This window comes from Theropithecus gelada, chromosome 1 (genome assembly GCF_003255815.1).
Source record: "Theropithecus gelada isolate Dixy chromosome 1, Tgel_1.0, whole genome shotgun sequence".
NCBI lineage: Eukaryota > Metazoa > Chordata > Mammalia > Primates > Cercopithecidae > Theropithecus > Theropithecus gelada.
In genome coordinates, this window is record NC_037668.1 from 92309369 (window position 1) to 92321431 (window position 12063).

At 46.8% G+C, this 12063-nt stretch overlaps 1 protein-coding gene across 1 annotated transcript in view; it reads left to right on the forward strand.

The window, feature by feature from the left end:
- Positions 1-3564: 3564 nt before the first annotated feature.
- Positions 3565-12063, forward strand: part of CACHD1 (cache domain containing 1) — a 228052-nt gene continuing 219553 nt past the window's right edge. The window contains exon 1 of the mRNA XM_025358566.1: positions 3565-3869. Within this exon, the coding sequence (XP_025214351.1) occupies positions 3672-3869 (198 nt within the window). The 5' untranslated portion in view covers positions 3565-3671. The remainder of the gene's footprint in view (positions 3870-12063) is intronic.

Below are 12063 nucleotides of genomic sequence, written 5' to 3' on the forward strand. Positions count from 1 at the left end.
CGTACCAGTATACATGTGGGTAAATGCTCTCTCTGACATCAGACTAGTAGCTCAGAGCTTTTGATTTGGTGTTTGAAGGCCCAGATTTGCATACTGACACCACCATCTAAAAGTTGTATTACCTTGGGCAAATAACTTGATTTCTTTGAGGCTTTTCTCAGTTGGCAACATAGGAATAGCCACATGTTCCTTTCTGGGTACTGAGAACCTCCTGGCTGTAGACACTGGGCTAAATAGAGCTCCAGGATGCATAAGTTACCATCCTGGGAAGCTTGCTTGCAGTCCAGCAGTGGTTCCTAAGACTAATGTTAGGGCGGGGAAGGCGGTCTATAAAATGAATATTCCAGGACCCACCCCCCACCTCCAAAGATTCTGCTTTAGTAGACCTGGAATAGAGCACAGGATTTGCAGTTTATTAAGTGTCCTGAGGCTAGTGTGTTTGATGGATCACACTTTGAGAAACAAGGTGGAGAAATCAAAGCTTTCAAGTGGAAAACCACAATGCTGCTTGTTAAGTGCTGGGGGGACATTAAGTGCTGAGAGAAGAACCAAGAGCTTTGGAGCACCAAAGGAGGAGCCGTAAACTCTGTGGGGGTAGGTGTCACAGATATGACACCTCAGCTGAGTAGGAGACCTAGCAAGTAGAGAGAAGGGGAAGACTTTTGAGGATGCCAGAAAGGTGTTTTCTAGGGGTGGTAAGGAAACTGAGGGGCACAGTGGCTACAATAAGGCCAGAAGAGCAAACAGGCCAGAACACAAAGGCCTTTGTTTGTTAAGTTTACTTATCTGTGATGGTGCATCAGAAATGTTTAGATTAGTGAATGACGAGTTGAGATTTGACTTTTAGAAAGTTGATTTTGACTTCTATGTGAGGAATAGAATGAGGGGGAACAGAGAGACTGCACGGAAACCCATGAGGAGACTGGTCATAATACAGGCGAGCTGCGATGAGGAACTGAAGTCAGGCCATGGGATGCAGATGGAGAGTGGCGGATGGACACGGGAGATATGTTGGGAGCTGGGGTGGATAGAGAGTGGGTACCTAGCTCGCAGAGTGGGTGACATCCACCTATATTTGCAGCCAGACATGGATTTAGGTGGAAATGGGGGAAAGCAGTAATGAGTTTTCATTCAGGTATATCTAGTAGAGAAGTCAGGAACTTGCTAGAAAAATGGAGATCCAGGTTGAGTTTTATTTAGAAGTATGACAAATTCTAGTGTTTTAATGATAATTGAAGGCATAGGTGTGGTTGAGAGTCCTCAAAAAGAAGAACCTTAGAGTGAAAAAAAAGTGACAGTGGATTAGAATCCCAAGAAATAGGACCTCAAGAAATACCAACATATAAAAGATGGGCAATACATGCCTATTGTGAAGGCATTTCAGAAGGAGTTTAGAGATGTGTGACACCTTGGTAATGGTAAACTTAAAGAATCGAATACAAAAAATAATGCTAGCTGTCATTATTATTTCTGTTCTTTACTCTTCAACTAATCACATGAACTAATATGCTTTGTCTTGCTGAGTGTCATGTCAAAGGTACAACAATTTAAAAAAAACAGAAGTTAAAGGATCATCTTTCTAACAAATGTCAGCTCAACTCCAGGAATAGAAGACACACAGGTAGGTTTTTATCCCATTATTAACTCAAGAATAAATTTTCCAGTACTACTATGTGCTTGTGTGGATGATGTGGAGGTGAAGGGATTGGTCCCCACACTCAACATGCTTGCCTTAGTATGTAAAATAAACATCACAGGCCGGGCACAGTGGCTCACACCTGTAATCCCAGCACTTTGGGAGGCTGAGGCAGGTGGATCACCTGAGGTCAGGAGTTCGAAAGCAGCCTGCCCAACATGGCGAAACCCTGTCTCTACTAAAAATACAAAAATTAGCAGGGGAGTTGAGAATAGAGAAGTGATCACAATGAGGTAAAAATGGGCCAGGGAGAGCTTACAAGAGAAGATGAGTTTTTTAATACAATATAGTCAAAGATGTAAAACAGAAGGTTTTGCTGTAAAATGAAAAGAGCCCGAAATCCAGGTTCTAATCCTGCTACCACCTCTGCTAGGTAATCCTGGACTAGTCCTTTAACTTGCCAGTGTCGCTCTGTTCTCCAGGAACCTGCAAGCAGCAACCACACAGGGCTTGGAAGGGAGAGTGGCTGTTCTCCACACACACCCGGTTGACTTGTTCCAGGTGCTTCCAACAGGTGATTTCTCACCGAGCCTGAGCCAGGAGTCAGGGACAAACAGGAAGGTTGCCCTTGCCTCTCCATGCTAGGCAGAACAGGTGTGTGCGCGGTGGACTCCGGTTCAGTCGTTCTTTTTCTTTCTTTCTTCTTCTTCTTCTTTTTTTTTTCTTGTGTTTGACGGGATCAGATGGTTCATTTCCAAAGAGAGACAGAGAGAACTGTGTCTTGTTTAGGAGCAAGAGCCTTGGAGTAAGACTTGTGCTTAAACTCTGGATTTGTTTCTTATCCCCTGAGTGACCTTTGGCAATTTATTCCACCTCTCTAAGCCTCAGTCTTTGTTACCTAAAAAATTGGGATAAAGATACGTATCTCCTATGGCATGTCGCGGAGATTATGATAATGTGCACACCCCCGAGCCCGATGCCGGGCACACGGTGGCTGGTTCCAACAGAAATCTGTGGGTGGAACGCAGGCTAGTCATTGTGATGAATAACATCGAGGAGAGGGAGTGGACCTACACATGGCAGTCCCCTTCTTCCCCAGCCGCTGCCAGGCAGACAGCCAGCGTCCTAGAACTTAAAGGACTTTTCGATGGGTGGAACCTGGGCCGAGTGGGCTCCCTGGCGCGGACGGAGGCGGGGAACGCTGGCGGGGGTCTACCTCTCCAGCCACGGGAAGGTCCGTGGGCTCCCCTGCCCGGGCTGGGCCGGTCCCCGAGCAGAGAGAGAGGCTGGTCCCCGGCCCCCGGCGTCCGGGGGGGCAGGTTCTGAGGCGGGAGCCAGGGAGAGAGAGGAGGGGCAACCGGGGGAATTTCCCCGCCTCTCTCGCTAGTTCCATAAATCTCCACAGCCGCCGCGGCGGCCCAGCCGGGAAGTGCACAGAGCCGGAGCGCAGCGTGGTGGCACCAGACGCCTCCCTTTCCCCACGGCTTGCTTTCTTTCTTTCAGTTGTGTGGGTTTGTGAAGCCTTCCCTTTCCCTCCTCGCTCGGGTGGCTGCCCCAGCCTCGCAGCCCGGCCGCCGCTCCTCCTCCCCGGGGCCGCCGCCCGCCCTCGCCGCTGCCTGCTAGCTGCGCCGGGACTCGCAGGAAGCGAGAGCCCCGCGGCTCGGCTCGGGCTCCGACTCCGACTCCGATTCCGACTGTCAGCCCCGGGGCCCGCGCACCCCGGCCTGCGGGCGCCCCGGCTCTCGGAGACGCCCTCTGCGCCGCGGGGGCCGTGTGGGCGCCGGGCTCCGGGGACCGCTCGGGCGGCCGCCTCCTCCCCCCACCGCCGCGGAGCCCTGCGATGGTGGCCGCCCGCGCTCCCGCGCTGTAGCCGGGCGCCTCCTAAGTTTAGGAGCCGCCGCCACCGCGACGCGGAGCCGAGCCTGCAGCAGAGGAAGAAAGTTTTGCGGGGTGCGCCGAGCGGGCCCTGGGCGCACCTCCCGCGGCCCGCTTCCCCGCGCCCGGAGCCCGTCGGCGGGGAGTTGGGGGAGGCAGCATGGCCCGCCCGCCGGAGGAAGAGGAGACGGCCGGGGCCCGGGCGCTGCGGCCGCCCCTCTGGCTGCTCTGCCTGGTCGCGTGCTGGCTTCTGGGCGCCGGGGCCGAAGCCGATTTCTCCATCCTGGACGAGGCACAAGTGCTGGCGAGCCAGATGCGCAGGCTGGCGGTCGAGGAGCTGGGGGTCGTCACCATGCAGGTAAGTGGCCCCTGAGCTGGCCAGATATCCCGCCTTTCTCCTTTGCGCAAAGCCCCATCCCACTCCCCGGTACAAGTCCCCTGGACTGTGTGCATCGGCTCCTTGCATGCACAGAGCCCGGCTTCCCGTCGGACCCCTCTGTCCTCTGTACAGACCCCCTGACAATACACCAACTCTTCTTCCATGCACTCGTCTACCCCTGCCCTTCTCTTCTGCAGAATCCCCTGCCCTTTGCACGGAACCCACTTGACCCTGCACAGCCCCGCTCTTCTGAGTACCAGCTCCTTCATCTCGTCAAGGATTCTTCAGTTTCCTCGCACCTCTTTTCTAATTTGCACCCATTTCCCATGCAGGCTTGTTTTCACCCTGCCACCCCTGCAAACTCCCCTCCCTCTTTGTGTCCCCATCCCAGAGCAGCCAGCCCCGTCTGGCTCGGACGATTTTCCGAACTCCCCACCCTACCCTCTTGACTGCGTCCTCGCGTCCCCCCGACCGAGGCGCACCGATGGGCGCTGGGAGGGAAGGCGCCGCAGCGTACGCAGCTGCCCCGGGGACACCTAGGTCCCGGCGGAGAGCGGCCCTCCGAGAGGGCTCCGCGCTCCTTTCCCCGCCCGGGAGCATGGGGGGAGGGGCTGGCCTGGTAGATTCCCGGTAGACTCCCGACTCTAATCCTGCTGGGGGACTCTTTTTGTTGCTTTCCGCATATCCTGCCGTGGTTTGCGTGTTGTCTGCTGTATGATTTTTGTTTCGTGTGTGCCTTTTTGGGTCGAGGAGAAAGGGAGCAAAGTGAATAAGGTTCCCATTTCTCCAAATTGTTTATCATGTCCGTCCTCCTCGGGAGAGGAAGGGGGAGTAACAGAAAAACTGCCCGCAGCTAGTAAGGAATCCTGATGATGTTACTCACGACCAACAGTAGTAAAAATTGCTGAACACCAACCACCTGGAGATTCTTCCCCGCTGTTATTTTAATCCACTTGGCCATAAAGGCCCACTAGATTAGGAGAGGTTGAGATGACATTCCCAGCCTGAAACCTTTGCTATAACATTCTTAGATAAATTAACACCATTCTCTTATACATTCTAACAATCATGGGGATGAATGTGGTCTTCGAAAGATCGAAGTTTCCAAGAATGCGTTCTTGGAATAGGTTTCTGATTTCCATCCTACTGTGACCACTCCTTCCACCTCCCACCGGGAGAGGTGTTTAAGTCACTTTTGGGATTTAGGTTTCTTACTTCTTTCTTCTTCCTCATCCTCCTCTTCTCTTTTTTTCTACCTTCTACTTCCTCCTTCTCCTCCTTCTTGTTCTCCTCCTCCTTCTTTTCTTTTTCCTTCTTCCTCCTTCTTTCCACTTCCCCACACCAGTGTAATTGTAACCCACGAGGTTACAATTTTCCTGAGGCAAGTTCCACAGACCTTTTCTACTGTAGGGAAAGACCACTGGGATTATTTTTAAGGGTGACATTGAGGACTGAAGAGTGGATGGATTTTGAAAGGTAATTTTGCATTTATTTGCAGACACCCGGCCCTGAAGTGCAACGGAGTTGGGTTTTCTTGATTTGCATAATAATAGATAAGCTTTTAAGATGCATCATTCAACTATGCCGATCTTTCAGGTTCAGATTCAGTTGCAATTTTGTCCATATGCATTTTCTGATTTCTGATTATTGCTGAGTTCTTAGGAGTGAAGTGACTTTTAGAATAGATGGAAAACTAGGATTAAAAAAATAGTGGTGAATGTTTCCATTCAGAGCACAAACAGAATTGTAGTTTTGCATTGAGGCACCTCTTTTAATAAAGGAAACTTAATATATTGGAGTTATGGACTCTGCCTGTAGGATTTGTAGGCATTTGCCACCTTCACTCCATCACTAGGGCCGGACAAGAAATCTTAGGATTCTCCCCTAAAAAAGGCCCCATGCCTTTTCCTTGTAAGCTAAGGACTGGCTTTTTCTAAGATGCTGACAGCCGTTTTACTGTTTCTCACCCAGTCCTTGACAAAAGGTGAAATTGGATCCCAACACATTGTCATTCAGGTAGGGATCCTAAGCAAATGTAGTTTTAAAAGGCTTCCCTGTTGAAAAAGAGACACTTCGAAAAAAAGCTCTGATCGGTGGGGGGTTTGTGCCCAAATGGCCCTTTATCTCCTCCCAACTGGCCTCTTTCTAACACCTTTGCAACCTCATTGTGGAAACGGACCTCCTGTGGACAGGGTTTTGTCTGGCAAAATGTGAAGTGGCTTCTCTCCTTTTTTGAAAGGAGACACACATACTGTATTTAAATTCTACTTCTTGAGCTGTACATTGATCTGCCACTTGCTTCTATCTGGGAAAATTGCAGAAAGTGTCTCTTTTTAATTTAGTTAGACTAGTTAAAAAAAAAAAAAGTCGAATGCAGGTTAGATTTCTGACCTTAGAACAAAGATTTTGAGCCCCACATTCTCATCTGTAAACCTTTGGGATTTGTTCAGTGGCTCTGAAATTATGTGGGTTTAGTTACCTAAAGCGTAGGTTATATAGCCCTCCCTGCAGCATGTTGGATTTTCTAGATGTGGAGCTAATCTGTTTTTCAGAGGTAAGCCTCACGTAGGCTTTAAGGTCTGACTTCCTACGAAGATGATCGGGGTGTGGGTGAAGGGGGGACAGTTGTGTCTCTTTGGAAAAGAATGTCTTCCCTTGCTTAAGGGATTGACTCCTTTCATTTGACCTTGGCGTTCTGAGCATAGTACAGGCCTTTCAGGACAGCATCTCACTTTATGAGAAATGTTCCATAGGTCTCTTTATATGTAAAAAGTCAATGTTCAGACTTTTATATGGCTTTTGCTGCTGAAATTCTTGAAAGACAATTGTAAAGTTTGAGAAATTACAAAGTAGCCCTCAAACCAGGCCTGCTGTTTTGCAGTATTTCGAGTGGCAGCACTTACTGCTTATAAGGAGTTGCAAGGGGGTAATTTTACAAAAACAGAAACCTAGCCTTCTTTCAGCACCATAGTTTCCCATGACGTAGTTTTTGTACTTGCTGATAGAGAAGACAGTTTGAAAAGCATCTATCTTGAAGATTTTCTTGGAAAATTCTCCAGTGGGGGCTGCCTACTCATGATTTTTGTTGTTCCTTTTCAATAATGGACAAACTGTTTTAAAAAATCTTTAAATAAGTTGTGCCAACCAATTTAGCCAGTGCGCTGGGAAAGCTGTCACTGAATATTGTTCCCCTGGCAGCAGACATCATACATCATGGATAAAAGTCAAAAACCTAATCATCATCTCCTCACTGGTCTGGTGCAGAGGAACCATGGTGGCGTTGAGGTCTGGGAGCAGTAAGTGGCTGTGTCCAGGGAGACATGTTTTTGCCTATTTATTCGTGCAACAAGTTTTTATCAAGCAGTATCTTGGAGTGGAAAGAGCCCCACATTGGGTAGGTAGAGACCTGGATTCCAGCTCTGCCATTTGCAAGATGGGTGATTTTTATCTGTAAAATCGAGGATGGCGATTCTTCCTCAAGATTTGCTCTGTGAACTTAAAGGAAATAGTGCGTGTAAAGGCATCTGTTAATGTTAAGCTGGGACGGAGAAATATTGATGGATGTAGTTGTTCTCAAATGGAGAAATAATTATTGAAAGCTTACTGAGCATGGAGCTCTATGCTGGGTATTCAGGGGATTTTTTACAAGGACATATTCCAGCACAACTCCTTAAGGAGTTTACATTCTGGAGGAGGAGATAAGATTGCACAGGTAAACCAGCTAAATAACAATGCCTGCTTGTTAGAAGGCATATCTGGCTCTGGGAGCCATTTCGCCAGGCACTTATAAGGCCCATTTAACATTATAGGACAATACAGGCTTCCTAACAGCAAGGGCCTGGCACATGGCCAGTGCGCCTGCCTTAAAGTTAGCCCAACTCTGCTGGGCTGGGCACGCTTACTATGAACTTGGCAGACAGAGCAGCAGGTTGGTCAGACAGCTGCTGGATAGGGCCTGGGAGGGAGGGAGGAGCAGTGTTTCTTCCAGTCAGGGCAGAAGAAATACCAGAAGCAAGAACTGGAGCTTCAACTCCAATTGAAGAAAAAGCAGCAGCTAGAACAGAGGCATGTTCAGGAACTGAAGGGCTCATCTGGGGCAGAAGTGTCAAAGATATAAAGCAATGTTGTAAATAGTGACTACAGCTGAAAGTAAAGAGCAACCCTTCTTTGTATGCAGTAAAACAGCAATGCACTAAATTCATTATTCCTTTTTTTTTTTTTTTTAAGAGACAGGATCTTTGCTGTGTTACCCAGGCTGGAGTGCAGTGATGTGATCATAATTCACTGTAACCTCAAACTCCTAGGCTCAAGCAATCCTCCTGAGTAGCTGAGACTACACGCGCATAGCACCACACCCTGCTAATTTTGTTATTTTTTGTAGGTATGGAGTTTCACTGTGTTGGCCAGGCTAGTCTTGAACTGCTGGCCTCGAGTGATCCTCCCACCTTGGCTTCCCAAAGTACTGGAATTACAGGTGTGAGCTACTGTGTCTGTCCTGCATTATTCATTTTCGCATATATCCAACAAACTTTTGGGGAGCTTCTGCTCTATGAAGGGTCTTGGGTTAGATTAAACTGGCAGTCAAAGGTGACTAAAGCCTGGCCCATGCACTTAATCTCTCAACCAATGATGGAAATAGACACAAAAAGAGGCATTATGATACAGGTGGTTAGCGAGAGGCATAGAGGCGTTACACTGCAGTAGGTTAGTGCAGTGGTACAGAGAGAAACAGGATATTGTGGGAGCATAGAGGAGCCTTGCCCAAGCCCCTTTGGTGAAGTCAAAGAAGTTAGCTACTTCTCCCTTGTCCTTTTCAGTGAAATGTCCACATACACAGGCCAGTCCTAAAAGCAGGAGCAGCTGTTGCTGCTGCTGCTTCACACATGAAGGGTAGCCAAATCAGTAGTTCATCAGATGTTTCTGATTCCTTTGGTGACACTGGACAAGGTAGCTGGTGTATCTTGAATACCTGAACAGGACTCTGACTCCTGTGCCCCTTCGTATGGCTCCCATGTTTCATTTCTTTGGCCATTATCCTAGAGCTTCTGTGGTTATTGGACATAAACATCTTGCTGGCTCTATTGTAACTGCAAGCTGGTTTGCAGTCATGTTTGGTAAGATGTGTAATTTCCTCTAAATCACATGCATCATGATAGGACAGGGCTGGTTTAGAATGATTTGAATGTGTAAATTATACAATATAGAACATTTTCGAAGGAAAAAATCACCTGTATGTGCAAATAATGTGGTTTGATTCTATGCCTTGTGTACCATATAAGCCTTAGTGGAAAAACTGCTGTGTTGTTTTCTTTTGAAAATGGATATTTAGAATAGAAGAAAACTGACCATTGACAGACGGATGACTCTGAGTTGAACTTGTCAGGAATTAGCCCAAGAAAAAGCATGTTGAATGACTTCTGATAAACTGTCTCTGTTGTGCTTAGCACTTCCTCGACTTCCTTCTCACTAATGCCTATCTTAGCTGGCCTTATTCCTTGTGCTTATTATGTTTTTCCTGCCAATAGTACTTGAGTCTGGAAGGGCTTGGGGGAGGGAGTGGAGATGGTTTTACACTTTGTAACATGTTGGTGCTATTTCTGGTTGCTGCTTGAGGAGTTCCTTCCTTGAGCTTAAGTGGACTTGCAGGCAGGAACCTTGCAGAACTCTGGAATTTTGGTATTTGATGGAGTGGGATTTATTTTAGGTATGCTTGGACCTTGGAGTAAGAATTTATTGAAAGTCAAAATATGAAGGGACAACAGGGACAAGAATTTTGACTCAGCCAGTTGGTTATTAACTGTGTAACTTCTGGCATGTTATTACATCACTCTGAACTTCAATGTCTTTGCATTTCATGTAGCTGATGGTGGGAAATATACTTTAAAGGATAACCAAGTGTCTAGCTCAGGGCTTCAGGTAGGAGCAGTCAATAAACAGAAATATACATGTGAGAGCAGTTCATTTAGCGCCAGGGCACAGAACCTGGAAGGTAGTAAACATGTAGCTCCTGAGCCTGAAGGAAACTGAAATCTAATTTGTAGACCTGCAGATTTCAATATGGTCAATCCTCTGCCCCCAGGTTTTTAAGATATGGTTCACAGACCTTTGGATGTGGTGCAAAACCATGCTTGGGGCTTTCTGAAGAAAATGCTAGACCTGGCTAGTCATTGTTATTTCTTTAAACTACAAAGATTTAAAAACATATACAAAGGTAAATAAAATAGCATATGAATATCCACATACCTCTCACCCAGCTTAGACAGTTATTAACTGATGGTCAGGCTGGTTTCATTTCTACCTCTGCCTCCACTTGCTCTTCCCTCAGATTATTTTGAAGCAAATTCCGGATATCACATAATTTCATCTATGACATTTTTATTGTATCCTTATTTAATTTCTATATTTGTAATGTTTTATAATATATATAATATATTGGTATACTAGTGTATAAAATTTACAATTGACAAATAGATATAAATATTTTGGAGGTTGTTTAGGCTACACTTTTTAACAATGATGTGCCTGAATAAAACCGTTGCTGAGTCTCCTAGATTTTTGCAAATTCGCTAATACCTTTGCCCAGCAAATTCCCCAGCCTTCCCGATGTAATGCCAAGCTTCTTTGGGGAAGCTCCTCTAGGTCTATCCCTAATTGTGCTGTCTGGCCCTCGATTTCATGCCTGGGTTTCCCCACAAGACTGGGAGGGTCCTTGTTTTTCTTAAAGGCTGGCATGTAGCCTAGGCACACAAACTGGACTGCTGCAACATGAACCACATCTACTGCTTGTCCCTGTTCTCTGCCTCTTCCAGAAGACACAAGAGTCAGAAAAGGACCAAGCAAGATAGCTGTAACTGGGAGAGAAGACAGGCAGATTGAAGAGGAAGAGCTGGACTAATAAACGGTATCTTCTGATCAGTCTGTCAGCAAATATTCATTGGGTTCCTCATTACATGGAGGCTGAGAGTAATAGGACATCTAGTGCCTCGCCCTAAGACCGCAGAGCTCTGTCATATCCAGAGAGGCTAAACCAACTTGGATGGCTCAAGACAATATAGAAATAAATGCTAAAATATGGGAACCCTGAGTACACCCAGGGTTGCTATATCGAATTCGTGTTTCTAGAGGTCAGTTAGACAAAACGAATGAAGTGGACCAGGTGTAGGTAAGCAGGGAGTGGTGTTGGATGTTGTAAGCTGGAGGGCTGTGCCAAGGCTGAAGGGGGGCAGGACCACTCACTACTCTGTTGCCCAGTAGCCATGTGGGTCCAATGTGGTCACATGACTGTTTTTTATGAGAAGCTGGGTGTCTGTTTTTTCCATAAAATATCTTTAAATTTTTGGCAACTAATTCAGTTTAAAAAACAAAAACAAACAAACAAACAAAAACACACACACACCATGTGGGCCAAACCAAACATGTCTGCAGGCTGGATAGGGCCAGAGGCCACCAATTTGCAGTGTCTGGGTTAGGATTATTCAGTGGATTCCAGAAAGAAAACGCAGGGGTTGTGTGCTGGTTATGGGGAGGCTGATTTATTTGTGATACAAAGAAGAACTTTCTGATAGAAGAGTTCTAGAATGGATTGCTTTGAGAGATGAACTTGTCATCATAATGACTTCAACAAGATGAAAGTTTACTTGGTGCCAGGCACTATGTTAGGTTTGAGATACCTACCTGTCAGTTAATTTCTGAGGTAATGAATGTTATGAGAGGCGTTTCGGGATGCTTGGAGAAAGTGTCAGGGATGTTAACCTATTTAAGGGCACAGAGGGATTCTGGCAGGCCTCCCTGAGAAAGTGGAATGAAGTAGGAGTTGGTTAGTCAGAGTGGACTTCCCAAAAGGCTCCTTTTTGAGGAAAAGCGTAGCACCTTTGATGAGGGGAAAGATGGCGTTATGGTTTTGGAGTTTAGAGAACTAGTTGGAAGAAAGGGCATAAATAGAGGTGGGAGAAATAGGCAGAGGTCAAGCTGGGGGGTGTTTCTTGGATCCTTCATGTCAGTAAAGACTTGTGACATGGCAGGCAGCAGAACACTCAACTCACACTGGCAAGAAAGGAAGCTACTGCCCTATGCAATTGAAGTGTCTGGGGTAGATCTTTGGGCAGGACTGGATTAGGGCTCAAAGCATGTGGCCAGTACGCTGTTTTTGTCTCTTTGCATGCCTACTTCTTAA